General features: G+C 48.6%; 1 protein-coding gene across 1 annotated transcript in view; it reads right to left on the bottom strand.

Moving 5' to 3' along the window:
- The window catches only part of GTSE1 (G2 and S-phase expressed 1), a 30515-nt gene extending 13352 nt beyond the window's left edge, over window positions 1-17163 (bottom strand). The window contains exons 1-7 of the mRNA XM_004380063.2: window positions 16994-17163; window positions 16778-16878; window positions 10306-10363; window positions 9596-10220; window positions 6646-6816; window positions 5690-5816; window positions 3305-3682 (exon numbers count right to left, since the gene is read on the bottom strand). Of these exons, the coding sequence (XP_004380120.1) occupies window positions 3305-3682; window positions 5690-5816; window positions 6646-6816; window positions 9596-10220; window positions 10306-10363; window positions 16778-16878; window positions 16994-17163 (1630 nt within the window). The remainder of the gene's footprint in view (window positions 1-3304; window positions 3683-5689; window positions 5817-6645; window positions 6817-9595; window positions 10221-10305; window positions 10364-16777; window positions 16879-16993) is intronic.
- Between the last annotated feature and the right edge of the window lie 7541 nt (window positions 17164-24704).

The following is a 24704-nucleotide window of genomic DNA, read 5'->3' as shown; positions in this document are numbered from 1 at the left end:
TCCCGTCACAATGAACAGCAACACCAGGTGTCCAGCCCTCCCGTCACAATGAACAGCGACACCAGGTGTCCAGCCCTCCCGTCACAATGAACAGCGACACCAGGTGTCCAGCCCTCCCGTCACAATGAACAGCGACACCAGGTGCTCAAGCCAAGTCCTCAGAGTCACTCCATGCCCTCTCCACACGCCCACACTGCCTCCTACTCTGCCAGAATGTCACCCAGCTCAGAGCCCTTCCCACCACCTCAGCACCACCACCCAGTCGCTGGTCTGGATCACCCGAGGGCCCCGCACTCTTCTGCCTGCGTCCACCCTTGTGCACGACAGCCCGTTCTTCCTCCGTGGGGTGATCTCTTGAAGGTCATATTGCTGCCCTGCTTAGAACCCTCCCTGTACTTCCAGCTGCACTCAGAGCACATTCCAGAGTCCATTCTATCGTCTCAGGGCACTAAACAATCTGGCCTCTGACTACCTCTTGTCTTCATCCCTTTTTATTCTTCCCCTTGTTCACTGGCCTGGCTGAGGTTGCTAGCTCTTAGTCAATATCCATTCTCCTCTTCTTCTGAGTAAAAGATTTTGGCTGGATGCAGAATGAAGACAACATGTCCAGTAGTTGTTCTTGACTTGGATTTATATGGAGTCTTGCCCTAAATGTGTCTGTTTAGCGTTCAGCTCAGGACTCAAGGGATCCCTCTTAGGTTTCTAACACTCCACCCCTCAAATCCCAGATAATTGAGCGATTCCGATTACTGTCTCATCAAATCCGTGAGACTGTGCGCTCTGACCGTTATCCTCCCTTGCAGTTAGGTGTGGTCATGTGACTAAGTCGTGGCCATGGAAGTGACAAGTACAACCTCCAGCATGCATCCTTGAGAAGCAGGGGTTTGTTCTTCTTTATATATTCCATTCTCTGCCTAAGGTGTGAGGGCTGGAGCTGGTGCAGTCATACTAGACCATGAGGAAGGGAAGCTAATCATGGCCAAACAAGAATCCTGGGTCCCTGACAGCAAGGGATGCCATGCCAGTTCTGGAATGTTTACCTAGATTTTTATTTGAGAGGGGAGCAAACAACTATCTTCACTACAAGTGATGTTACTTTGGGCTTGCGGCAAAATGTAACCCAAACGACTATAACAACACTATAGCCTTCACTCTGTTCCCAGAACTTGTCAAACATGTTTCTGCCTCAGGACCTTTGCACTTGCCATTTCCTCTGCCTGGAATGCTCTCCCTCTGGCTTTTCTAATGGCCTCTGCCTTCTCCTGGGTCAGATCAGCTCAATGTCACTTCCTGAGAGGACCCTTCACTGGCCATCTTATCTGAAGGGACCCTCTGTCTAAATTCCTCCCCAACAGACACCAGTCATTTTGATATCATCCTCTTTTATTTGCTTCATAATACTTATGTTCTAAATTTCTATTTATTTGATAACATTGCTTGTCTTTTACCATTAAAATGTAAACGCCATGAGAGCAGGGATCTGTCTTACCACTACAGCTCTTGTACCTAAAAGAGTACCTAGCACACAGAAGACACTCAGTGGAATGGCTCATTCTTACAGGAGGATCTGAGGAGTTCGGGGACACTTGTAGTGGCCAGCAGTGCTGATAACCTCAAAACACCAACCCCCTGGAAAGCATGTGTATTTCACAGAGGAGGCCAGGTCAATCCTCATCGTAGATGTGCGCTGTAAACGTGCTCTGCATAACTTTCGACGTCACACAGATTTGTGAGATTAATTCATTTAACCGTTAATGAACACCCACCTGCCAGCTGCCAGACACCATGACAGTGCAGGCAGGGAGAGCCCGAGCAGAGCATGGCAGTCTCATGGATCTGATGAGACAGTGATGGCAATTCAGCTCGATTAGCTGGGATTTGAGAGGCGGAGTATCAGAAACCTAAGAGGGATCCCTCGAGTCCTGGGCTGAATACTAAGCAGCACACGTGCAGGGCAAGACTCCATAAAGTCGAGTCGAGAACAACTACTGGGGAACAAGGACCTGAGCTCACAGGGCTGGGAAATGTGTGCGTTCTGGCCGGCCAGAGTGGAGACAGCTCGCTGGACACACAGGGCATGCAGTTAAGACTCCAGAAAGGCCACACATCAGTAGTAGGACTAAACCACCCCAAGAGTAAAGGCTATTCTAGATCCACTCCCCCTAAAGCTTAAAAAAGAAGTCTCGAAAGGATCAAGTGGACACGCAACTTAACTGCCTGCCAAAGTAAAATTCATCTTTAAGGAAGACGACAAAATCTAGACATTGAAAAATGTAAAATTCACAATGACCAGCAGCCAAAAAAAATTATTGAACATGAGAAGAAGCAAGAAAACGTGACCACAACCAGGGAAAAAAAAAAAACGACATCAATAGAAACAGGCTCGACAACAACAGGGACTTCAAACAACCACTACTGATAAGGATTTAAAGAACAGCGTAAACACTATGAGGAGAAAAATGGAGACACTCTGTCAGAAAAAAAAAATGAACTGGATTGGCTTAACCGCAGATTAGACACACGGCAATAGAAAATATATGTGCACTTAGAACACAGCAACAGAAACTATCCAAATCAAAACATGAGAAAAAGGGCTGGGGAAGGAAGAACAGACCCCGCTGACGTACGAGACAGCACTAAGAGGCCTCACGTCCGTTCGTTAGAGTCCCAGGAAAGAGAGGGACGGCAGGAAAACCACGTGAGGAAATGACGGCCAAAACGTTTCCAGATTTGGTTAAAAATGTTGATCCACAGACCCTGGAGAAGGACATCATACTTGGTAAAGTGGAGGGTCAGTGAAAAAGAGGAAGACCCTCAACGAGACAGACGGACACAGTGGCTGCAACAATGGCACAAGTATGACAATGATGGTGAGGATGGTGCAGGACCCGGCAGTGTCTTGTTCTGTTGTACACGGGGTCGCTATGAGTTGGAACCGACTTGACGGCACCTAACAACAGATCAAAACATCCCAAGAAACCCCAAGCAGGATAAAAGAAAGAAAACCACATCCAATTGCTGAAATAATCAAATTGCTGAAAACTACAATAGAGAGCAAATCTTAAGAGCAGCCACAGAAAGGTGACGTGAACCATACAGGGGAACGAACGGAAGCTAAGAATGTCCACTGACTTCTCATCTGAAACGGGGCAAGCCAGGAGACAATGGAACAACAGCTTTAAAGCGCTGTGAGAAAACAAGGAAAGCAAAGAACCCACCACCACCAAAACTAGTAATTTTTTAAAACTTTAAGCAGAATTTCTTCAGTATTTTTAAAACAGATTAAAAATCATCTATTACTTACCAGTAGAAAACTTAGGAATTTTGAATTGATTTGTAGGGGTAGGTACAATCTTTGTCTTCGAATTTCGGTAGGAATCTCGCCTTCTTGTACTTCCAGTTGTATTCAGTTGAGAAGATCTTGGCAAACTGAAAGTGCAGTCCAGCCTCAGGCCTGCATTGTCTGGAGTCTGCGGCTGCGTGAAGGAAGCTGTGCTGGGCCTCTCGGGCTGCTCTGCTGTGAACTCGGCAACGTCTGCCAACTTTGTGTGCTCGCAGGATGCATCTGCAGGGCCTGACCGCCAAGGCTGCTGCTGGGTGGGGGGTCCGAGTCTGCTCAGAGTCCTGTTGGACACAGCCCGGGAACCGTCTGCAGGAACACTTACTAGTTCACCTGATTGAGCTGCAAGAGGAGACACACAAAATGTAGCGATCATTCAAGTTTACATTATTTTTAAATTAGGAAGCTATTTAACAAATACAAGATATGCTATCTTTACATACCTACCTTAAAATGTTTTCAAAGGAAGAAAATCATTTTTCTCTCATGATGATATCCATACAAGAAAAACATAACAGAACATGAACAATAGTCTGTGTGTCCGTCAAGAAACGTCATCCAATACCAGACAGCCCATATTGTTGAGTGTATTCAAATGCACAAATTCTATCCACAATTGCCAAGGTGGGTAACAGTATACATAAACTCAAGCTCTATCTCTTCACTGATTGTACTGACAGCAGAAATCTACCCTAGTTGAATAGATGGAAGTGGATAGTCTAGTCACCAAGCTGTTTACCCCCCATCCAGACAGGGAGGTGGGGAAGGGAACAGGGAGAGAAGACATTTGTCAGTGGTCAGTTTCTTTAAATTACAAAAAGTAAGTTGGGTTATGTGAATCATGAACACTATTTAAAATAGAATACGAGATAAACTAAGATGAAAAACACTCAGCTACCAATATAACAGGAGTCTTTGCATGGCACAAATAGTTAAGTGCTGGTGGTTGGCGGTTCAGACCCACTCAGAGGCACCTCAGAAGAAAGGCCTGGCAATCTGCTTCCAAAAGGTCACAGCCATGAAAACCCTATGCGGCACAGTTCTGCCCTGACACAAAGGTCGCCATGAGTTAGAATCACTTGACAGCAACTGGTACACTGTGACCAGTAAACCCAGTGCACAGTCAGCTGGACAGAAGATTCTTAAAGAAAAGCTTTAAGAGAATGACTAACAGCACAGCTTATATTCACAGAGCGCGGGGCAGTTTTACAATGTCCACCCCACAAACATCTGATCCTAGTGACTCTGCTGAGCACAGTACGGAAATATACACACCCCAGAAGCCCCGTCCAATCTCCACCTTTACCAGAGGCAGGACAGCAGAAATAGTGAACAAAGAGGGTGCTGACCCATGGCGCCAAGACAGGGAGCTGCGCCTCCTGCCAGCTACTGTCAGAGCGGGAGCTGCCATTTACTGAACAGGGGCCACGGGACGGAGAACAGGCCGGGCCCGCTCGCCGCATCTACTGCTCAGCCACACTGCACCCCAGGCACCAGCATCCATTTGTAAAGATGAGGAAACAAACTCAAGTTCTCCCCACTGCTGAGTGACAGAGCCAGGATTCCAAATGCCATCGGTCCGATTCCAGAGTCCATACTTCTCACATTTTGTGAGCAAAATGCATGTCCTGCTGTAGGGAACTGTAGTCAGAGCCCACCCAGCAAGTATAATTTAAAGGGGGTACAGCAGGACCTCGAGTGCCTTTCCTGCAGCCTACCAGGGATTCTCTATTTTACCACTAGATGGCACCCTTAGCTCGCTTGGTGAAATTAAAATGGAGCCTGAATTTAAACAGGTTTGTGGTACAGTGGTTAAACTGCTCAGCTGCCAACTGAAAAGTCAGTGGTTCAAATCCACCAGCCGCTCTGCAGAAGGAAGACGTGGCAGTCTGCTTCCGTAAAGATTTACAGCCTTGCAAACCCTGTGGGCAGTTCTGCTCTGTCTTATAGGGTCGCCATGAGTTGGAATTAACTCAACAGCAATAGGTTTTTGGGAGCGGGGATGTAAAAACTGTCCTGGAGTTCCAGGGGCCGTATGCCCTAAATGATCTGGAATGGCCCTATTTTAGGGATCGGCACCTGACTACACTCGCAGGGAAGCCGCTCTGCATGTCCGTGTGTCTTGGGCACGCGGCACACACGCACATCCTGTCACTGCTCTACCAAACCATCCACGGGAGTGTGCCTCTGCTCACGGGAGGGGATGCACCGCGAGGCCAGGGCCCCGACACGGTCTCTTCCTGCCCCACTGTCCAGCCCCGTCCACAGCCCAGAGAGTCTGAGCGGTTCTGTAAAGCCGCCTCCGAGGGATGGCCATTCAAAACCTCCGCAAGGTGTGGTCAGCCTCACCTTGGCCTCCTGCCGAAGAAGTGCCCATACGGGAAGTCACGCCCGAAACTGACCCCGAGGACGAGCTCTTTCTTGCAAGACTGCCAGTGCGACCGGGGGGTTTCAACAGGGTCCTCCTTAGCCCCAACTGAAACGGAAGGTTAAAAAACAACACTCAGACTCCACTATCTACCCACTCCTCACTCCTGAAAAAGCAGGGTTTTAAAATAACTTTTAATAATTTCACCATGAATTTAAAGAAGAAAGTCAAGAAGAGTTTTTTAATGTGTAGTCTTCAAACCAATGCGTCAGAAATGGCCGGGTCGGGGGCCAGGGATTTTTAGACATGCAGGTTCGGGGGCCCCAGCCCAGACCCACTGAGGCCACGGCTGTAGGCCCAGCCCAGCCCAGACCTGCTGAGGCCACGGCTATAGGCCCAGCCCAGCCCAGATCCACTGAGGCCACGGCTGTAGGCCCAGCCCAGACCCACTGAGGCCACAGCTATAGGCCCAGCCCAGACCCGCTGAGGCCACGGCTGTAGGCCCAGCTTCCGGCAGTGTTAACAAGCTGGCCAGTGACTCTCACGGTAGCTCCGCCCGACCACTAATGCTGGGGGTGACAGCAAAGCTGCGGATGGCCATCTCCCCACCGTGCAGGGCTGCAGCTCATCAAAGATGCCACCTCCCATCACAGGTGGGCGGGCCCCTGGCAGGGAGCAGGAGCCTCCCTACCACGGACCCCGATGTTCAGGAATGATTGCTAAGCCACTCGCTTCCCAATGGCAGAGCCGGCCTCCAGCCCGCACCTCACACCTGCAGGCTTGGACTCTCTGTGCTGCACCAAGCTGCTGCCCAGGGGCTCTATTTTCAACTTTCCAGACTAGGTTTTAATCAGAAGCTGCGTCACGTGCATGCAAAGCAGCCATTCCATTCCCATGGATCACAAGTCGCCGCCAGCCCTGCCCCCTGCTGACTCACCTTGTTCGGCACGGGCCGCACTCTCTTGCCCGGCACCAAGTGGCTTCCGCCAGCTGGCACAGTGACAGCATCCACAGCCACTCTGGACTTCTCAGGGAGCACTTCTCTGTGGGACTCCTTATCATTCAGGAGCTTCGTCCTGCAAGGACTAGCCGGAATCTCTTTCTTAGGCTGAAATGTTGAACACGGTATGTGAGCACTGCCCAGTCTTCAACAACGCACGGTGATTCTAAGGCTCCCACTTGGACCAGCCCAGGCCCCTGCTGTCTTCCCCAGCGCTGCACAGGGAGCTCAATCCATCACCAGACGGAGGGGAAGAGGCAGCCCACTTCCTCCACCAAATTATTCTGGACAAAAAGGATGAGGGACTTTGCTTCCCCACAGGACAGAGTAAGAACACAAGACCGGTCATAACAGCGGAGAGAGGCTCTAGAGCTAGTCCCCAGTCGAGATTCTCATTTAAGGAGATGATGAGGCTGTTCTAGTCAGACAGGTCTCAAAACGCTGCACAGAGAGAAACCCTTCCCGAAACATTCATCCCTTCTCCCAGAGACGGAGCTCGCCACAATCAACCTTCCGCAGCTAGCACTGGGCGCCATTTTCCTTTGGCCAGAAGAGGCAAACAGAGAATAAATTCCTGACACGTTCAGGCACAGGGGCATTCACGATACAATCCACGCTTATATAAACAGCCCCCACAGCAGGGAGAGCTAATCAGGGAAAGAGCAACAGACGCTCATACAATCAGAAAGAAGTAGCAGTATTTTTTCCCCTTTATAGCACTTTTAAAGATTGAGATATGCATCATGCCATTTAAAATTCACCATTTTCGAGTGTCCACTTCTGTGGTTTTTAGGATATTTACTGTGTTGTGCGATCATCACCATAATCTGATTTCTGAACATTCTCGTCCCTCCCTAAAAGAAACCCCAAACCTGTCAGCAGTCCGTCCCCATGCCCTCCAAAGCCCCATCCCCCGGCAGCCCTAGGCAACCACTAATCTACTTTGTCCCTAGAGCAGAATTTGTCATTCTGGACACTTCATATAAATGGGATCATGTGATATCTGTCCCTTTGTGTCTAGCTTCTTCCACGTGGCATGTTTTCAAGGTTTATCCATGTCGTAGCAGGTATCAGTACTGCATTTCTTTTTCCTGCCGAAAAACATGCCACCGTGTGGATATACATTTTCTTTAGCACTCCGTCGGCTGGGGGACCTTTGGGTTGTTTCTACCTTTGTGGCCACTGAGAACAATGCTGCTATGACCACCGATGTGCAAGTGTCTTTCTGAGTCCCTGCTGTTAGCTCTTCGGGGCAGAAACCTGGGAAGGGAATGCCGGGTCACCCGACACTTCCATTTTTAACTTTCAGAGGAGCCACCAGACTGTCTCCCTAGCGGCTGAACCACTCTACACTCCCAGCTGCAGTGGACAAGGGTTCCAGTCTCCCCACATCCTCGCCAACACATGTCACTTTTTGCATTTTGGTTTTTCAAACTATAAATTCTGTTAGCGGCATCTTTTAAAGACGTTTCTTAATAGAGGCTACTGCAGAGCGGCCCAGTCATGTCTAGAGGCAATCCTCACAGGAGTGGGGGAGGGCGCCTGCACAGGAAGTGAGCTTAAAACACAGCTCAGCTGCACAGCGACGCTTCCTGGGCCAAAAACTTAGCTCTCTGGCAACGGAACCACCACCTAGGACCGGGGAGTGGGGAGGCCCCGGAAGAGCCCAAATTACACCACAACCTCCTCGTCCTAAAGTTTATGTCTGCCACACACCACAAAACCCACCCTGCTCTCATTCTGGAAGCATCACTTTAGAAATGTCCATCCAGAAAAGGCAGTCTTTCTAACTGGAGGGACAGGTTCCCGCAGTGACCTGGGGGAAGACACAATGCTCTAGAATGCCTCCTTTGCGTAGGGCTCTGTATGGCAGATGCGCAGCTCAGTTCTGGCTTCTGATAATAGGAAGCCACGTGGTTCAGGAGACAGGCTTAAAAGGGAGAAGGAATGTCCAGCCCGGCTGGGCGCTTACCTCGCCCCGGACAAGTGCAGGTACCCTTGCTCTTTGCTGGGCTCAGAGCAGGAGTCTGCTGCCCTGGGGAGGACAGCCAGGGGCGGGATCGGCCAGGCTCCTTCCACGCCTCTCTGCTGCCTCCCCTCCAAGTAAGGAGTTCCCACCCCCACCTGAGCAGAGTCAGATAAGGCAAAACCTGGAAGCAAGCTGTTGTCTGACACCTACCCTTCTCCTACCTGAGTGCCCTCCCGCCAGCTCTTGGGCCCTCAGCCACCCAGAGTTGGCTGACTGTGCCCGAAAGGTGTACCTGTCCACTGTCACGCCCCAGGAAGGAAAGCGATCTAAACTAACACACAGCTATGCAGGATACCAAAAAAACCCCATTCCTGCTGAGTTGATTCCAACTCACAGTGACTCTACGGGAGAGAACAGAACTGCCCCCTAGGGTTTCCAAGGCCGTAATCTTTATGGAAGCAGACGGCCACATCTTTCTCCCACAGAGCGGCTGGTGGGTTCGAACTGCTGACCTTTAGGTTAGCAGCCAAGTGCTTAACCGGGGCTCCTTGTATATAGGATAACTAGTGGCTATTAGACTCACAGGGACCCCATGTGTTACAGAGTAAATCTGCCCCATAGGGTTTTCTTGGCTGTAATCTTTATGGAAGCAGATAGCCAGGCCTTTCTTCCATGGTGCCACTAGGTGGGTTCGAGCTGCCAACCTTCAGGTTAATAGACGAGAGCAAACTGTTTGTGCCCCCTAGAAACCATTCTAAGCCAAGGCCACCCCCAAACCAGCTCCCCATGCTGTTACTGCCTTTCACGCTCCTAAGCCCTCAGAGCAAGCATGCAATGGTTTCCATGATAGGGCATAAAGGAGGCTAAGAAGCCAGGGAGTGCCCACTCCCCAGGTAAATGGCGGGTACGTGATTCTACCTTCTCCACAGCTGAGAGAATGCTTTTTCCTCTGACAGATGAAGCTCGGGGCTGCTGCAATCTGCTTACGATCTTTTTCTGTGTTACTGCCTGACTTGGAGGGTGAACGGCGCTTGGCTCCACTGCCAAAGAAGAACGAGAAGAGGGATGGGGCTCCCGTGTCCGGGGGAGGCCGGCCTCGGCAGGGCCAGGGTGCAGGGCCAGGCCTGAGGGGGGCTGAAGCCCTGAGCATGGCGGGCCCGTCAGGGGGCTCTCCGACAGGTAGTACGTCTCCCTCTTAAGTGATGTGGGGCTCTTCTTCATTTCACTTCCTTTCTCAAAAATGTTCGCTTTCAATTTTGATTCCTGCACAAATATTTCCACGTCCTGGTCTCCAGGGCCTCCGGGCTTCTTGGCGTCGGTGGCCTTGTTTTTGCTGTTGCCTTCGATCTGTAGAGCCAGCAAATGAGCTTCTTTATAGACTTCCGCAAACTTCTCCCCTGTGAGAGGACTCCAGGGAAAGCGACTTCCACACGCTGCTAAAAGAGGTTCTTCGGGAATTGGGTTATTTAACTCCACGCTGGCAGCAACGCGTCTGTCTTCATGCCCAGCAGGTCCAAAGAAGACTTCATCATCTTCATTCGCACTATTTTTAAAGAAAAGGATTATGAGTAACACTGCGTTCGCCGAATGTGGTTAGCTCAAGGCAAGGGAACAAAACTCAGGTTTACCTTGAAGAAGACAAGGAGAGGTCAAAGTCAAACGTCTCATCAGCCAGAAGAAGCACGTCTGCGGGGGAAAAGTCTGCTGTTATTTCAGGGCTGGGGTTGATGAAGAGAAAACTACGACCTGTTTCTAGAGCCATCAAAACTATTTTGAAATTTCACTCCCAAAAAGTAGAGCCTATCCTATTCAATGGAAGCCCTGGTGGCGCAGTGGTTAAGCGCTCAGCTGCTCACCAAAAGGTGGGCAGTTTGAATCCACCAGCTGCTCCTTGGAAATCCTGCGGGGCAGTTCTACTCTGTTCTGTAAGGTCGCTAGGAGTCGGAATCGACTCGACGGCAATGGGTTTTTATTCTATTTCAATCGTCACAGTTTCATAGGGAGCTCTAGATTATCTTACTTTTTGTTTTCTTTCTAAAATAGAATTAGCCATTCTGTGTGTGCTCAGCCACCCTGAAAGTATAAATCCTTATCTTTAAGATATAATCTAAAATGCATTCTCGAGTCATTCAACCAGCTTCTCAGTAACAGACAAGTCACTTCCAGGTATAGAACATTTTCAAAAGACAACCTGCCTCAGGTCTGCTAGGATTAAATCCCCCTCTTAACCAAAACCAAACCAAACCCATTGCCATCAAATCAATTCTGACTCAGAGGAACCCTACAGGACAGAGGAGAACTGCCCCATAGGGTTTCTAAGGGGTGGCTGGCGGATTCAAACTGCCACCCTTTTGGTGAGCAGCTGAGCTCTTAACCACTGTGCCACCAGGGCAACCACAAAACACCTGTTCATCTTTCACAAAGGAATACAGTAGTACGCAACCGCACAGCAGGAAGTCAACACGTATTTGCTGACTAATGGTCATCTCCTCTTTGGGGTCTTTCCTGAACCCCCAAATAAAATGGCACCATGTACCCCGTCCATATTTCATCATAGCGCCCTCCTCCGTACCCGTCTGTTTACATGCAGACTCCACGTAACAGACCCCAGGCTCCCGGGATAGTCGGTTCCTCTGTTGGGGCAGAGGGCAGTGGCGGTTCAGTGGTAGAATTCTTGCTTCCCATGCCGGAGACCCGGGTTCAATTCCCAGCCAATGTACTTAAAGCGCAGCTACCACTCATCTGTCAGTGGAGGCTAGCATGTTGCTATGATGTTGAACAGGTTTCAGCAGAGCTTCCAGACTAAGATGGACAAGGAAGAAAGGCCTGGCAATCTACTTCTGAAAATCAACCAAGAAAACCCTACAGATCACCACGGTCCAATATCTAACCCTTCGTGGGGATGGCATGTGACCGGGCAGTGTTCTGTTCTGCTGTGCATGGGGTTGCCATAAGTCAGGGTCCAGCTCGAGGCAGCTAACAACTGCTGGGCACCAGCTCCCACCCAGGGCTCCCACAGCACCCCGAACTGACCTCTATCACTGTACTAGCCTCACTATTCCATCGACCCAACTAGACTAAGTTCCTCCAAGAAGACAAATGCCTCGCGCTTCCCTGAATTCCCCAGCCAACAACAACTGCTGGGCAACTGCACCCCTGCACCAGGTCCCACCCCAGGGCTCCCACAGCACCCCAGCTCAACCTCTATCCCTGCACTAGCCTCACTGTTCTATCGCCCCAACTAGACTGTAAGTTCCTCCAAGATGACAAACGCCTCACGCTTCTCTGAACTCCCCAATGCCCAGCAAAGGATCAACACTTAGCAAATGTTTAGGGAAACGCACCGAACGTATTTATCCCAATCCTGGAAGGAATACACGGCAGTGTCACAAATAACATCTTATTTCATCCTCACACACAATGCAGTATGCTTACCAAAATCGTAAAATTTAAAAATACGCTCGTCCTAATTAAGTCCTAATTACCTAACCAAGGAAAAGGTAGAAAGCACAAATGCACAAATAAGGGGGAAGTCACCATCAAGAGAAGAAATTAAAAGATTCATAAGCTAGCTTGCTCAACTCCATGCAAACAACCCTAAAAACCTGGCTGAAATGGATAATTTTCTAGGAAAATACAATTAATCAAAACTGACTCCGGAAGAGAGAAAACAAGTCTTAACAGTTCAATAATCATAAAATAACTGGAAAAATTTACCAAAGAGCTATCCTTTCCAAAAGGGGGTAAGTCCCAGGTAATTTCATAGGCTAATTCTATCAACCCTTTAAAGAGCGTATCATTCCAATGCTGTTTATATTGCTCCAGAGGACAGAAAAAGGAAAACTCCCAACTCATTTCTATGAAGCAAGCATAATTATGATACCAAAAATCTATAAAGTTTGCTCAGTAAAGAAAGCTACAGACCAATCTCACTTATATCAACATAAAAATTCTAAATAAGAATATTAATAAACAGAACCCAGCAATACATCAAATAATAATAACAATAATAATGATAATATATCACGACCAAGTGAGGTTTACTTCAGGACTGTTAGAATGCTTTAATTTTATACAATCTAATAATAAAATTCATTATATTGCTAGACCTAAGGGGCAAACCACGTGATCATCTCCATATATACGGAAAAGGCATATGTTAAATGCAACACACACTGATTTTTAAAACTTTTAGTAAAAAGTAATAGATATATTTTATCAGGTTAAGGATGTATCTATCTCAACGAAAAGCCAAAATCAGGTCTGATGGGAAAACACCAGAAGCGTTCCTTCTAAAATAGGAACAAATGTATTTTATCAGTTAGAATAGGCTAACTTATCCTGCCACCACCCGTCTTGTCTCTACTGTGCTGGCTTGCGTGTTGCTGGAAACTATGCCACCAGTGTCTCAAATACGAGCATGGTCACCCATAGTGGACAAGTTTTCAGTGGAACTTCCAGACTAAGACAGACTAGGAAGAAAGGCCCTGGAGATCTACTTCCAAAAACCAACCAGTGAAAATCCTATGGACCAGAACAGAATATTGTCTGGGGTAGTGCTGAAGATGAGCCCCCTAGCTTGGGAGGCACTCAAAATACACAGTGGCCACAACAATGGACTCAAGTGTACAAATGACTGTGAAGATGGCGCAGGACCGCGCGGCATTTTGTTCTGTTGTACACGGGGTCGCTGCGAGCTGGAGGTGACTCAACAGCAACCAACAACTTCTGCTGCAGTAACAAACAACCCCCACATCTCAAGCAGCTTAAAACAACAACGGTCTGTTCCTCACTCAAACTCCACATCTACTGAGGCTGGGCCGGGGGCTCTGCCCCCTGTCCTCCTCACTCCAGGACCCAGGCAGTCAGAGCCTCCACCAACAGCTACACTGCTGGTCTCCACAGAGGGGAAGGAAAGTGGTAAACTCCATACTGGGTCTTAAAGACTTCGGTCACTATGAGTCAGAATCAACTCGACAACAAGTAATTAACAACACGCAGAAGTGACACGGAGCACAGCACTCCCATTTCACCAGCCAAATCTAACTTCAAGTGGGTGGGGAAGTACAATCCTATCAAGTACCTGGGAGTACTGATGAACAGTGAGAACGGCCACAACCTACCTGCAAATTAACTCACAAGCCAGCATCAGGCTTAACAGAAAATTGTAGAAGCAATGCCTTTAAAACAAGGTACACAGAAATGATGCCTCCTAGCACCACAACCCTTAAGATTATTCTGGACACATCAACCAACACAACTAGACGAAGGGAAGAATTCAGAAGTAGAATTATCATGGTGCAGAGATTATAAACACAAGAAGAAAATCAGGGGATTGCAACCAATGGCACAAAACAATATGTGGATAAATTTTTGAATGAGAAATTGACTCGAGCTGGTAAACTTTCATCTAAAGCACAATTAAAAAGAAAAAAGCAGAGTGAAATAAAAAATACAAAAAAAAAATCAACTGAAAACAAATATAATTAGTAAAGAAAATTATTACAGCAATTAACGGCTTTCACTTATACAAACAACAGTTAAAAGATATAATGGAACAAAGATCTCATTTATAGTAGTAACAAAAAATACAAAATACCTATGAATAAACCTAACAAAAATATGCAAGATGGATATAAGAAATATTAGTGTATCATAAAAGTAACATATCAAATAAGAACATATCAATAAATGGTGTCGAGATAAACTAGATAACCCTTTGGAAAAAAACAATGAAGTTTGATCTATACCTCATACCATGCCTGGGTAAATGTCAAATAAATCAAAGACTTAATTGAAAAAAAAAAAAAAAAACGAAGTACTAAAGGAACAAATCTGTCTTGGAAGAAGTACAGACAAGAATGCTCCTTAGAAACAAGGATGGCGAGACTTTGTCTCACATACTTTGGACATGTTATCAGGGGGAACCAATCCCTGGAGAAGGACATCATACTTGGTAAAGTAGAGGGTCAGCGAAAAAGAGGAAGACCTTTAATGAGATGTATTGACACAGTGGCTGCAACAATGGGCTCAAGCATAACAACGATTGTGAGGATGGGGCAGGACTGGGCAGTGTTTCGTTCTGTTGTCTATCGGGTCGCTATGAGTTGGAACCAACTCAGCAGTACCTAGCGACAACAAAGGAACGAGAAGAAATCATAGGGAAATTATTTCATAACTTGGGAGTACAGAGGCCTAACTGTTATGCCAAATTGGACACCAACAAATACAAGATCACATATTTTCCAAATATATAAAAATTTTAAAAATCTCTGCACGGCAAAAATACCATGAACAAAGTTAAAAGAAACAAGAAGCAGGGAAAAGAATATTTGCAACTGATAATCACAGACAAAGGGTTTATAAGAGCACCTACAGAAAACAATTAACTCCCTAACCAAAAAATCGACAAAGGATATGAACTGGTAATTCACAGAGAATAAAATGACATGTTCTTAAGTATATGACAACAAGTTCAGCCTCACTCAAAAATAAGAGTAATGCCGATTTGGAAAAGGATATCAAGAAGGTGTGCACAACTTGAATAATGTAATCAATATCACTGAACCGTACATGTGGAAATTGCTGAGATGGTGTCATGGATTGAACTGTGTCCCCCAAAAATATCTGTCAACTTGGCTGGGTCATGATTCCCAGTATTGTATAACTGTATACCATTTTGTACTCTGATGTGATTTCCTTATGTGTTGCAAATTCAATCACTATGATCTAATAAGATGGATTAGCGGCAGTTACACTGATGAGGTCTACAAGATTGGATAGTGTCTTAAGCCAATCTCTTTTGAGATATAAAAGTGGAGAGACACATGGGAACCTCATATCACCAAGAAAGCAGTGCTGGGAGCAGAGCGTGTCCTTTGGACCTGAGATTCCTGAGCAGAGAAGCTTCTAGATCAAGGGAAGATCGATGACAAGGACCTTCCTCCAGAGCTGACAGAGAAAGCCTTCCCCTGAAGCTAATGCCCTGAATTTGGACTTGTAGCCTACTGGACTGTGAGAGAATAAACTTCTCTTTGTTAAAGCCATCCACGTGTGGTATTTCTGTTATAGCAGCACTAGATGACTAAGACAGATGGCATATGTTTTGTTCTGTATATTTTCACCACAATAAAAGAAAAAGGAATAATGCAAAATAATCTAATCCTGATTCCCCCCCCTTTTTTTTTTGAGGAGTGAAATACATGTTTATGGAGAACTCCTAGAGGATTTCCATTTTAGCATGGTGTCTAGCATGTAGTAGGAGCTCAGCAAATGTTCATTAAATAATCCAATGCAATATATTTTTTTTTTAATTGGGCTTTAGGTGAAGGTTTACAGAGCATATTAGTCTCCCATTCAATAGTTAATGCACAAATTGTTCCCTGACATTGGGTGCACTCCCCACAATGTGTCAGCATTCTCCCCATTACCACCCTAAGTTCCCATTTCCATTCCTCTGGTTTTCCTGCCCCTTCCTGCCTTCTTGGAAACCCTGGTGGCGTAGTGGTTAAGGGCTATGGCTGCTAACCAAAAGGTCGGCAGTTCGAATCCACCAGTCGCTCCTTGGAAACCGTATAGAGCAGTTCTACTCTCTCCTGTAGGGTCACTATGAGTCGCAACCGACTCTAAGGCAAAGGCAACAGGTTCCTGCCTTCTCATCTTGGCTTTTGGGCAGATGTTGCCCTTTTGGTCTCATACGGATGATTGTTCTAAGGAGCACTTCCCTCACGGGTGTAACTGGGTTATAGGCCTACACTACATAGTAAGAAAAGAATAAGAAAACTCTTTATATGTTGATACCCAGCCATCATCAAGACGAAAACAAGATGTAGAACACTATAAAAATGGGGGATCGGTCTACACTGTACACGTGTTGGCTTGCACTAGCTGACATCCAAGGCCTCGGGGGGAAGTGAGAGGGGACAGCTGGGTGGCTGAGGGACAGAGATGAGGAGACACTTCACTTTCGACTTAGGAACTCCTTGAGGGCGGGGACCATGTCTCCCATGGGTGCAGGCTGCGTAATGGGTGCTTAATAAATCCGTCAATAAACCCTCACAGAAGCACTAAACCTACCCCCGCCTTCACTGCGGACCTTACCATCCTTCTTACGAGCGTCGGTCTTCGCCTGTCCCGCGGGGCTGGCTGCAGGCCCCTCGCTGCGGTCTCCTCCGTCCATGGAGAGAGCTGTCAGGAAGTCCCTGCGGAAAGAAGGGGCAGACGTCAACAGGTGACAAGGCCAGGGCTCTGCGGCTGGGCCGCTGCGAGACACACAGGGGCGGAAGGCTGGGGGTCGCGCGTAGAAGCGGAGAGGACCCGGCGGCCGCCCCGAAACGCAGCATGCCGCCGGGAGGTAGGAAGACCGCGCAGGACGGCGTCCACCAGGCCGGAGCCCCGGGAGTTACAGGCCTGGACGACAGGACGCGGGGATAACGAAATCCCAAGCTCTCGGGCGGTCTTGGGGTTCGGCGGCCCAGGAGCCCCATTCTCACGGCCCCCGCGGGCGCGAAAGAGGGGACCTGCGGCTCCAGCCAGCCCGGGCTCCGGGCGGCGCGCGGCCCTCCCACTCCCAGCCCTGAGCCACCTGGCCCACCTAGGCCACCCGGCCCCATCCACCCCTCACCCTGAGCGGCCGCCGGGACACTGCGCCTCCGCGGAAGGTTTAAATGCCGCGCGAGGCCGCTCGGGCGGCCGGATTGGCCGGTTTGAAAAGGGTCGCACCAGCGCCGGTCGTGGTGCATCCTGGGAATTGTAGTCGGAGCGCCTGCGGAGGCGGGGAGCCGGTGCGCGTGCGCACTGCCTCTGCTCCCTCGTGTAGGCTTCCGCTGAGGATTGGTTGCCGCCGCGGATAGGCTCCCGCCGCATTGGCTCCAGCCCCAATTGGCTCCCGCTCCAGAACGTCCAGCCAGAGACCTAGCTGAGTCCCAGCGGGTGTCTAGCGGCTGTGTTAGGACGTCAACTGACCTTGGGTCTCTTCGGACCCGACTTCATGCCGAGAACTGCGTGAGGCAAGGGGCCTGGTTGGAATCCCAACACTTATGTAAAATGGAGAAAATTTTAATTCCTGCCTATGATGGTATTGGCCATTTTGAATAGGACAATCATATGGTCTACTATGCCGGAATGACAAATTGAAGAGGAACTGATGTTGCATTCATCGTCAAAAGGAACATTTTAAGATCTATCCTGAAGTACAGCACTGTCAGTGATGTGATAAAATCCATACACCTACCAGGAAGACCAGTAAATATGACTATTACTCAAATTACACACCAACCACTAAGGCCAAAGACGAAGAAATTGAAATTTTTACCAACTTCTGCAGTCTGAAACTGATCAAACATGGAATCAAGATGCATTGACAATTACTGGTGATTAGAATGCAAAAGTTGGAAACAAAGAAAAAGGATCAGTAGTTGGAAAATATGGCCTTGGTGATAGAATTGATGCTGGAGATCGCATGTTAGAATTTTGCAAGAACAAGACTTCTTCATTACAAATACCGTTTTCAACAACATAAACAGCAACTATACACGTGGACCTTGCCAGATGGAATACCCAGGAATCAAATCGACTACATCTGTGGAAAGAGATGATGGAGAAGCTCAGTATCAGTCAGAACAAGGCCAGGGACTGACTACAGAGCAGATTATCAATTGCTCATATGCAAGTTCAAGGTGAAGCTGAAGAAAATTAGGACAAGTCCACAGGAGCCAAAGTATGACTTTGAGTATATTCCACCTGAATTTAGAGGCCATCTCTAGATTTGATGCATTGAACACTGATGACTGGAGACCAGAAGAGGTGTGGAATGACATCATACATGAAGAAAACAAGAGGTCATTAAAAGAAAGAAAAGACCAAAAGGGATGTCAGAAGAGACTCTGAAACTTGCTCTTGAACATTGAGTAGCTAAAGCGAAGGGAAGCAATGATGAAGTAAAAGAGCTGAACAGAAGATTTCAAAGGGCGGCTCGAGAAGACAGAGTAAAGTATTATAATGAAAGGTGCTAAGACCTGGAGTTAGAAAGCTAAAAGGGAAGAACACGCATGGCATTTCTCAAGTTGAAAGAACTGAAGAGAAAATTCAAGCCCCAAGTTGCAATATTGAAGGATTCTACAGGGAAAGTATTAAACAACACAAGAAGCATCAAAAGAAGATGGAAGAACTACACAGAGTCACTGTACCAAAAAGAAATGGTTGACGTTCGACAATTTCAGGAGGTAGCATATTTTCAAGAACTGATGGTACTGAAGGAAGACGTCAAAGCTGCACTGAAGGCATTGGTGAAAAACAAGGCTCCAGGAATTGATGGAATACCAACTGAGATGTTTCATCAAATGGATGCAGCACTGAAAGCTCTCACTTGTCTATGACAAGAAATTTGCAAGAGAGCTGTCTGCCAACCAACTGGAAGAGATCCCTATTTGTGGCTGTTCCGAAGAAAGATGATCCAACGGAATGCAGAAATTATCGAACAATATCATTAATATCGCACACACGTAAAATTTTGCTGAAGATCATTCAAAACGCTTGCAGTGGTACATTGACAGGGAACTGCCCGAAATTCAAGCAGGATTCAGAAGAGGACATGGAACCCGGGACATCATTGCTGATGTCAGAAGGATCCTGGCTGAAAGCAGAGAATACCAGAAAGATGTTTACCTGTATTTTATTGACTGTACAAAGGCATTTGACTGTGTGGATCATAACAAATTATGGATAACATTTCAAGGAATGGGAATTCCAGAACACTTAATTGTGCTCATAAGGAACCTGTACATAGACCAAGAGGCAGTTGTTCGAACAGAACAAAGGGATACTGTGTGGTTTAAAGTCAGGAAAGGTGCGCGTCAGGGTTGTATCTTTTCAATCTGTATGCTGAGCAAATAATCCGAGAAGATGGACTGTGTGAAGAAGAATGTTGCATCAGGATTGGAGGAAGACTCATTAACAACCTTCGATATGCAGATGACACAACTTTGCTTGCTGAAAGTGAAGCAGACTTGAAGCATTTATTGACGAAGATCAAAAACTAGAGCTTTCAGTATGGATTACACCTTAACGTAAAGAAAACAAAAATTCTCATGACTGGACCAATAAGCAACATCATGATAAATGGAGAAAAAATTGAATTTGTCAAGGATTTCATTTTATTTGAATCCACAATCAACACCTATGGAAGCAGCAGTCAAGAAATCAAAAGACGCATTGCACTGGGCAAATCTGCTGCAAAAGACCTCTCTGAAGTGTTCAAAAACAAAGATGTCACCTTGAAGACTAAGGTGCTCCTGACCCAAGCCATGGTGTTTTCAGTCGCCTCATATGCATGTGAAAGCTGGACGATGAATAAGGAAGACTGAAGAAGAATTGACACCTTTAAATTGTGGTGTTGGTGAAGAATATTGAATATACCACGGACTACCAGAAGAATGAACAAATCTCTCTTGGAAGAAGTATAGCCAGAATGCTCCTTAGAAGTGAGGATGGCGAGACTTTGTCTCACATACTTTGAACACGTTACCAGGAGGAACGAGTCCCTGGAGAAGGACATCGTGCTTGGTAAAGTAGAGGGTCAGCAAAGAAGAGGAAGAACCTCGATGGGATGGACTGACACAGTGGCTGCAGCAGTGGGCTCAAGCATAACAACAATTGTGAGGATGGCACAGGACCAGGCAGTGTTTCGTTCTGGAGTTCACAGGGTTGCTATGAGTCAGAACCAAGTTGATGGCACCAAACAACACCACCACCTAGGACGTTGGTGTGAAGGTCCCTGGGTGGTGCAAACAGTTTGCACTTGTCTACTAACTGAGAGGTTGGCCATTGGAACCCATCCAGCAGTGCCACAGAAGAAAGGCCTGGCAATCTGCTTCTGTAAAGATCCCAAACCAAACCCACTAGTCGAGTAGATTGCAACTCATAGCAACCCTATAGGACAGAGTAGAACTGCCCCCTTAGTGTTTCTAAGGCTGTAAATCTTTATGAAAGGAGACTGCCACATCTTTCTCCTTCAGAGTGGCTGGTGAGTTCAAACAACTGATCTTTCGCTTAGCAGCCAAGCACTTTAACCACTGTGCCACCAGGGCGCCTTCCCATAAACATTAATGTCAAGAAAACCCAATGGTGCAGTTCTACTCCACATGGGGGTCACCATGAGTTGAAACTGACTCCACTGCAACGGGTTTGGTTTCTCTGCGTGTTGGTGTGAAGACTAAAGAGAACCTGGGCATTTACATTACTGTTGCTATAGTAATCAGAAGACCCAGGCCCTGCTGGAGAAGCGCACACGTGTACCCAGGGCCCAGTCACTGGGTCCTCGCCCCAGGACCATGAGAACCCCACAGGGCCGAGGGGCATCCGCAGCAAGCAGCTCCGAGTGAGGGCCTGAGGAAGCCAGAGAGTGTGGCAGGAACCTGTCCTGGGTCTGATAGGTGGCCTGGGAGCTGGATTTGTCCTGAGGACAATCAGGGACCCGAAAGGGTGAGGCTCTGTGGCATCCCGGCTGCCCAGGCTGGGCTGAGGGGATGTACTGGAGGGGACAGGCAGGGTCCGGGAGAGGGGAGGCCTGGATGGGTGAGTGCACTTGTTGGGGAAGGGTTGGAGGTAGGATAGGAGATCCGTGATGAGAGCCACCTGGAGAGGCTAGGCCGGGACTGAGAGGCAAGTCACTGGCGGCAGACTGAGATCGGCCTCACTCAGCTTTTCCTTGTGAACCAGGTACAAACAACACCCCCTCGGGCTAGAGAAGGCACCCAGGTGGCGCAAGTGGTTTGCACTCGACTACTAACTGAAAGGTTGGCGGTTCAAACACACCCAGCAGCTCTGCAGAGGAAAGGCCTGGCAATCTGCCACCATAAAGATTACAGCCAAGAAAACCCTATGGAGCCGCTGTACTCTGTAACACATCGAGTCACTATGAGTTGGGATCGACTCTGTGGCAGTGGGTCACGGGCGGGAGGATCAGATGAGGCACCGTGTATTCTAGGTGCTCCGTCCAGGGCCAAGCATCACTCTAGTTATCCAGGACGGAGAGACGGAGGGATAAGCCTGGGACCACCGTCAGGGCCTCCTGGGAAGGACAGAGGTCTGGAAGAAGGGCACTGTCTCAGTCATCTAGTGCTGCTGTAACAGAAATACCACACGTGGATGGCTTTAACAAAGAGAATTTTATTCTCTCACAGTCCAGTAGGCTACAAGTCCAAATTCAGGGCGCCAGCTCCAGGGGAAGACCTTCTCCGTCGGCTCTGGAGGAAGGTCCTTGTCATCAATCTTCTCCTGATCTAGGAACTTTTCAGCGCAGGGTCCTCAGGTCCAAAGGACATGCTCTGCTCCTGTCGCTGCTTTCTTGGTGGTATGAGGTCCCTATGTCTCTTTACTCGCTACTGTCTTTTGATATATCAAAAGAGATTGGCTTAATACCCAACCTAATCCTGTAGATTGAGTCCTGTCTCATCAACATAACTGCTGATAATCCCGCCTCATTAACGTCATAGAGGTAGGATTTACAACATGTAAGAAAATCACATCCGATGACAAAATGGTGGACAGTCACACAATACTGGGAATCATGGCCTAGCCAAGTTGACATATATTTTGGGGGGACACAACTCAATCAGGAAAGAAAGAAGAGACCAAAATGGATGTCAGAAGAGACTCTGAAACTTGCTCTGGTGTTTTCAATTGCCTCATATGCATGCGAAAGCCTGACAATGAATAAGGAAGAACAAAGAAGAATGGTTGCCTTTGAATTATGGTGTTGGCGAAGAATATTGAATATACCTTGGACTGCCAGAAGAACAAACACATCTGTCTTGGAAGAAATACAGCCAGAATGCTCCTTAGAAGCAAGGATGGCAAGACTTGGTCTCGCATACTTTGGACATGTTATCTGGAGGGACCAGTCCCTGAAGAAGGACATCATGCTTGGTAAAGTAGAGGGTCAGTGAAAAAGAGGAAGACCCTCCATGAGATGGATTGACACAGTGGCTGCAACAATGGGCTCAAGCATAACAACGATTGTGAGGATGGTGCAGGACCGGGCAGTGTTTCGTTCTGTTGTGCACGGAGTCGCTATGAGTCAGAACTGACTCGACGGCACCTAACGACAACAACAACAATTCAATCCATGACAGGCACCATCTCCAGGGATGGCAAGGAGACATTTGGGCAGGTGGGTTTAAGATGTCCATGGGACACCCACAGAGAGCTGTGTGAAGGAGCCACCCCAGGCTCAGGCCCTCTTCCGAGAAGCCTTCCAGGCTGGTCAGGGTTCCTCTTGGCTCCCTGGCTTCCCACCGTCCACACCAGGCACCCCACATGGCTGTGGCCCCTCTTCACTCCTGATCCCGAGTCCAGCACCCCATGAGACTGTGAGCCCCTAAGGGGCAGGGCTAGGTCTCACTCATCGCCGTGCCCCCAGCCTTGCCCAGCCTGGTGCGGGGCAGGGGCTCCAAGTGTGGGTAAGGTGGGTGGTCACACAGCTTGGCAGGAACCTGGCCTGCCTACTCTGTTCCCCTTGTGGCTCATCCCATTGTCCCTGCCACCTCTTTTCCATCTAGGGTCTCCTGCAGACTTTGGCCTCAAGCCCCCCGCTCCAAGCCGCTCTCTGATGTTCCAGGTCCCCTGACCTCCCCTGCCCCACCTCAGCTTCTGATGCTGGCTCTCCTCTGAGCTCTGTTGTATTTGCTCAGGATCCTGGTTACCTGGAGAAGGGTGATGGTGTCAGGCAGATCCAGGTGCCAATCCCAGCAGTGGGAGTCAGCCAGGAGCCTTTGGGTTGCAAGTAGCAGAAAAGCAGCTTCAAGCTGGCTTCAGAGAGGAGGGGTTATTGGCTAAAGGAACCAGGTGGTCCAGGGGTGGCCGTAGCTTCAGGTCTGTCTCGCAGCTGCCCCTCCTCTTGCCCACCCTCAGGAGGCCGGAGCTTCTGGCTTCCCTCTGCCTGCCAGGGCCTCCTGAGGCCCGTGGGCTGGTTCGGAGTCCCTGTGCCAACTCCACAGCCGCAAGGCCCAGGCTTACCTAATTCATGCACCACAGGACAATTATGGCAGGAGCTAGGAAGGTCCAGGGCCCTTGGCCCTGGTGTGTGTCCTGAAGCCCTATGGGTATCTGCTGGGAGGTCCCAACACCCATCCTGCTTCCCGTCTCCCTGCAGCATGCTGGGCACACAGTAGGTGCTCAGAACACTGCACCGATCACTAACAGCTTGTTGCTGCTCACCCCACCCCGGATCCTTGCCTCGTCCATCTCTCCCCCTAGCCTCCGCCTCCCGTGACCACTGCCTGTCCATTGGGGGTTCATTTCTGCCTTCCCCAAGGAGGATTCTCCTGCATTTGTTTGTCATGGTCCACTCGCCAACTCCCACTGACAACTACTCTGTACCAGCCACATGCTGGGGATGCCGGGGATGCCGGGGATGCCGGGGATGCCGGGGACGCAGACGCTGCCCCTGACCTGAGGTGGCCACAGCCCAGGGGAGAAATGTGCCAGGGCAGGTGTCAGGGGCTGTGGGCCCAGAGGAGGTGCCAGCCGGTCTGCAGCTGGGGAGTGGAGGGCTTCCTGCAGGAAAGCACCGGGGCCTGGCTCCCCTGGCCCAGTCGTGTGTCACTTGGAGCCAGGAAAGGGGAGGCCCAGGGTGGACTGACGAGTGTGAGCGGGACAGGGCAGGAGGAGACAGCTCAGGATGATATGGCAGGTGCTGCCTCGGGTGCTCTCAGTACACGTACCCCAAGATCCTACAGAATCACCCATTTTCTTGACTTGCTGCCGCACCCCACCCCACCGCATGTTCAGGAGAAAATCCTCTTTCCAGGGCCCAGCCCCAGGCCAGGCATGTGGAAGATGCTCAGAGGCACCCAGGAAGTTAGTGGAAGGAAGCAATTCACTAATTTATTTTGATCCCAGGAATTTGCCTGGGCTTGAGTGTTGTCTTAGTTATCTAGTGCTGCTGTAACAGAAATACTGCAAGTGGATGGCTTTAACGAAGAGAAATTTATTCTCTCACAGTCTAGGAGGCTGGAAATCCAAATTC

The sequence above is a fragment of the Trichechus manatus genome, unplaced genomic scaffold (genome assembly GCF_000243295.1).
Source record: "Trichechus manatus latirostris isolate Lorelei unplaced genomic scaffold, TriManLat1.0 scaffold00069, whole genome shotgun sequence".
NCBI lineage: Eukaryota > Metazoa > Chordata > Mammalia > Sirenia > Trichechidae > Trichechus > Trichechus manatus.
The sequence above is the reverse complement of the archived record's forward strand: the minus strand, read 5'-3'. Positions and strand labels throughout refer to the sequence as shown.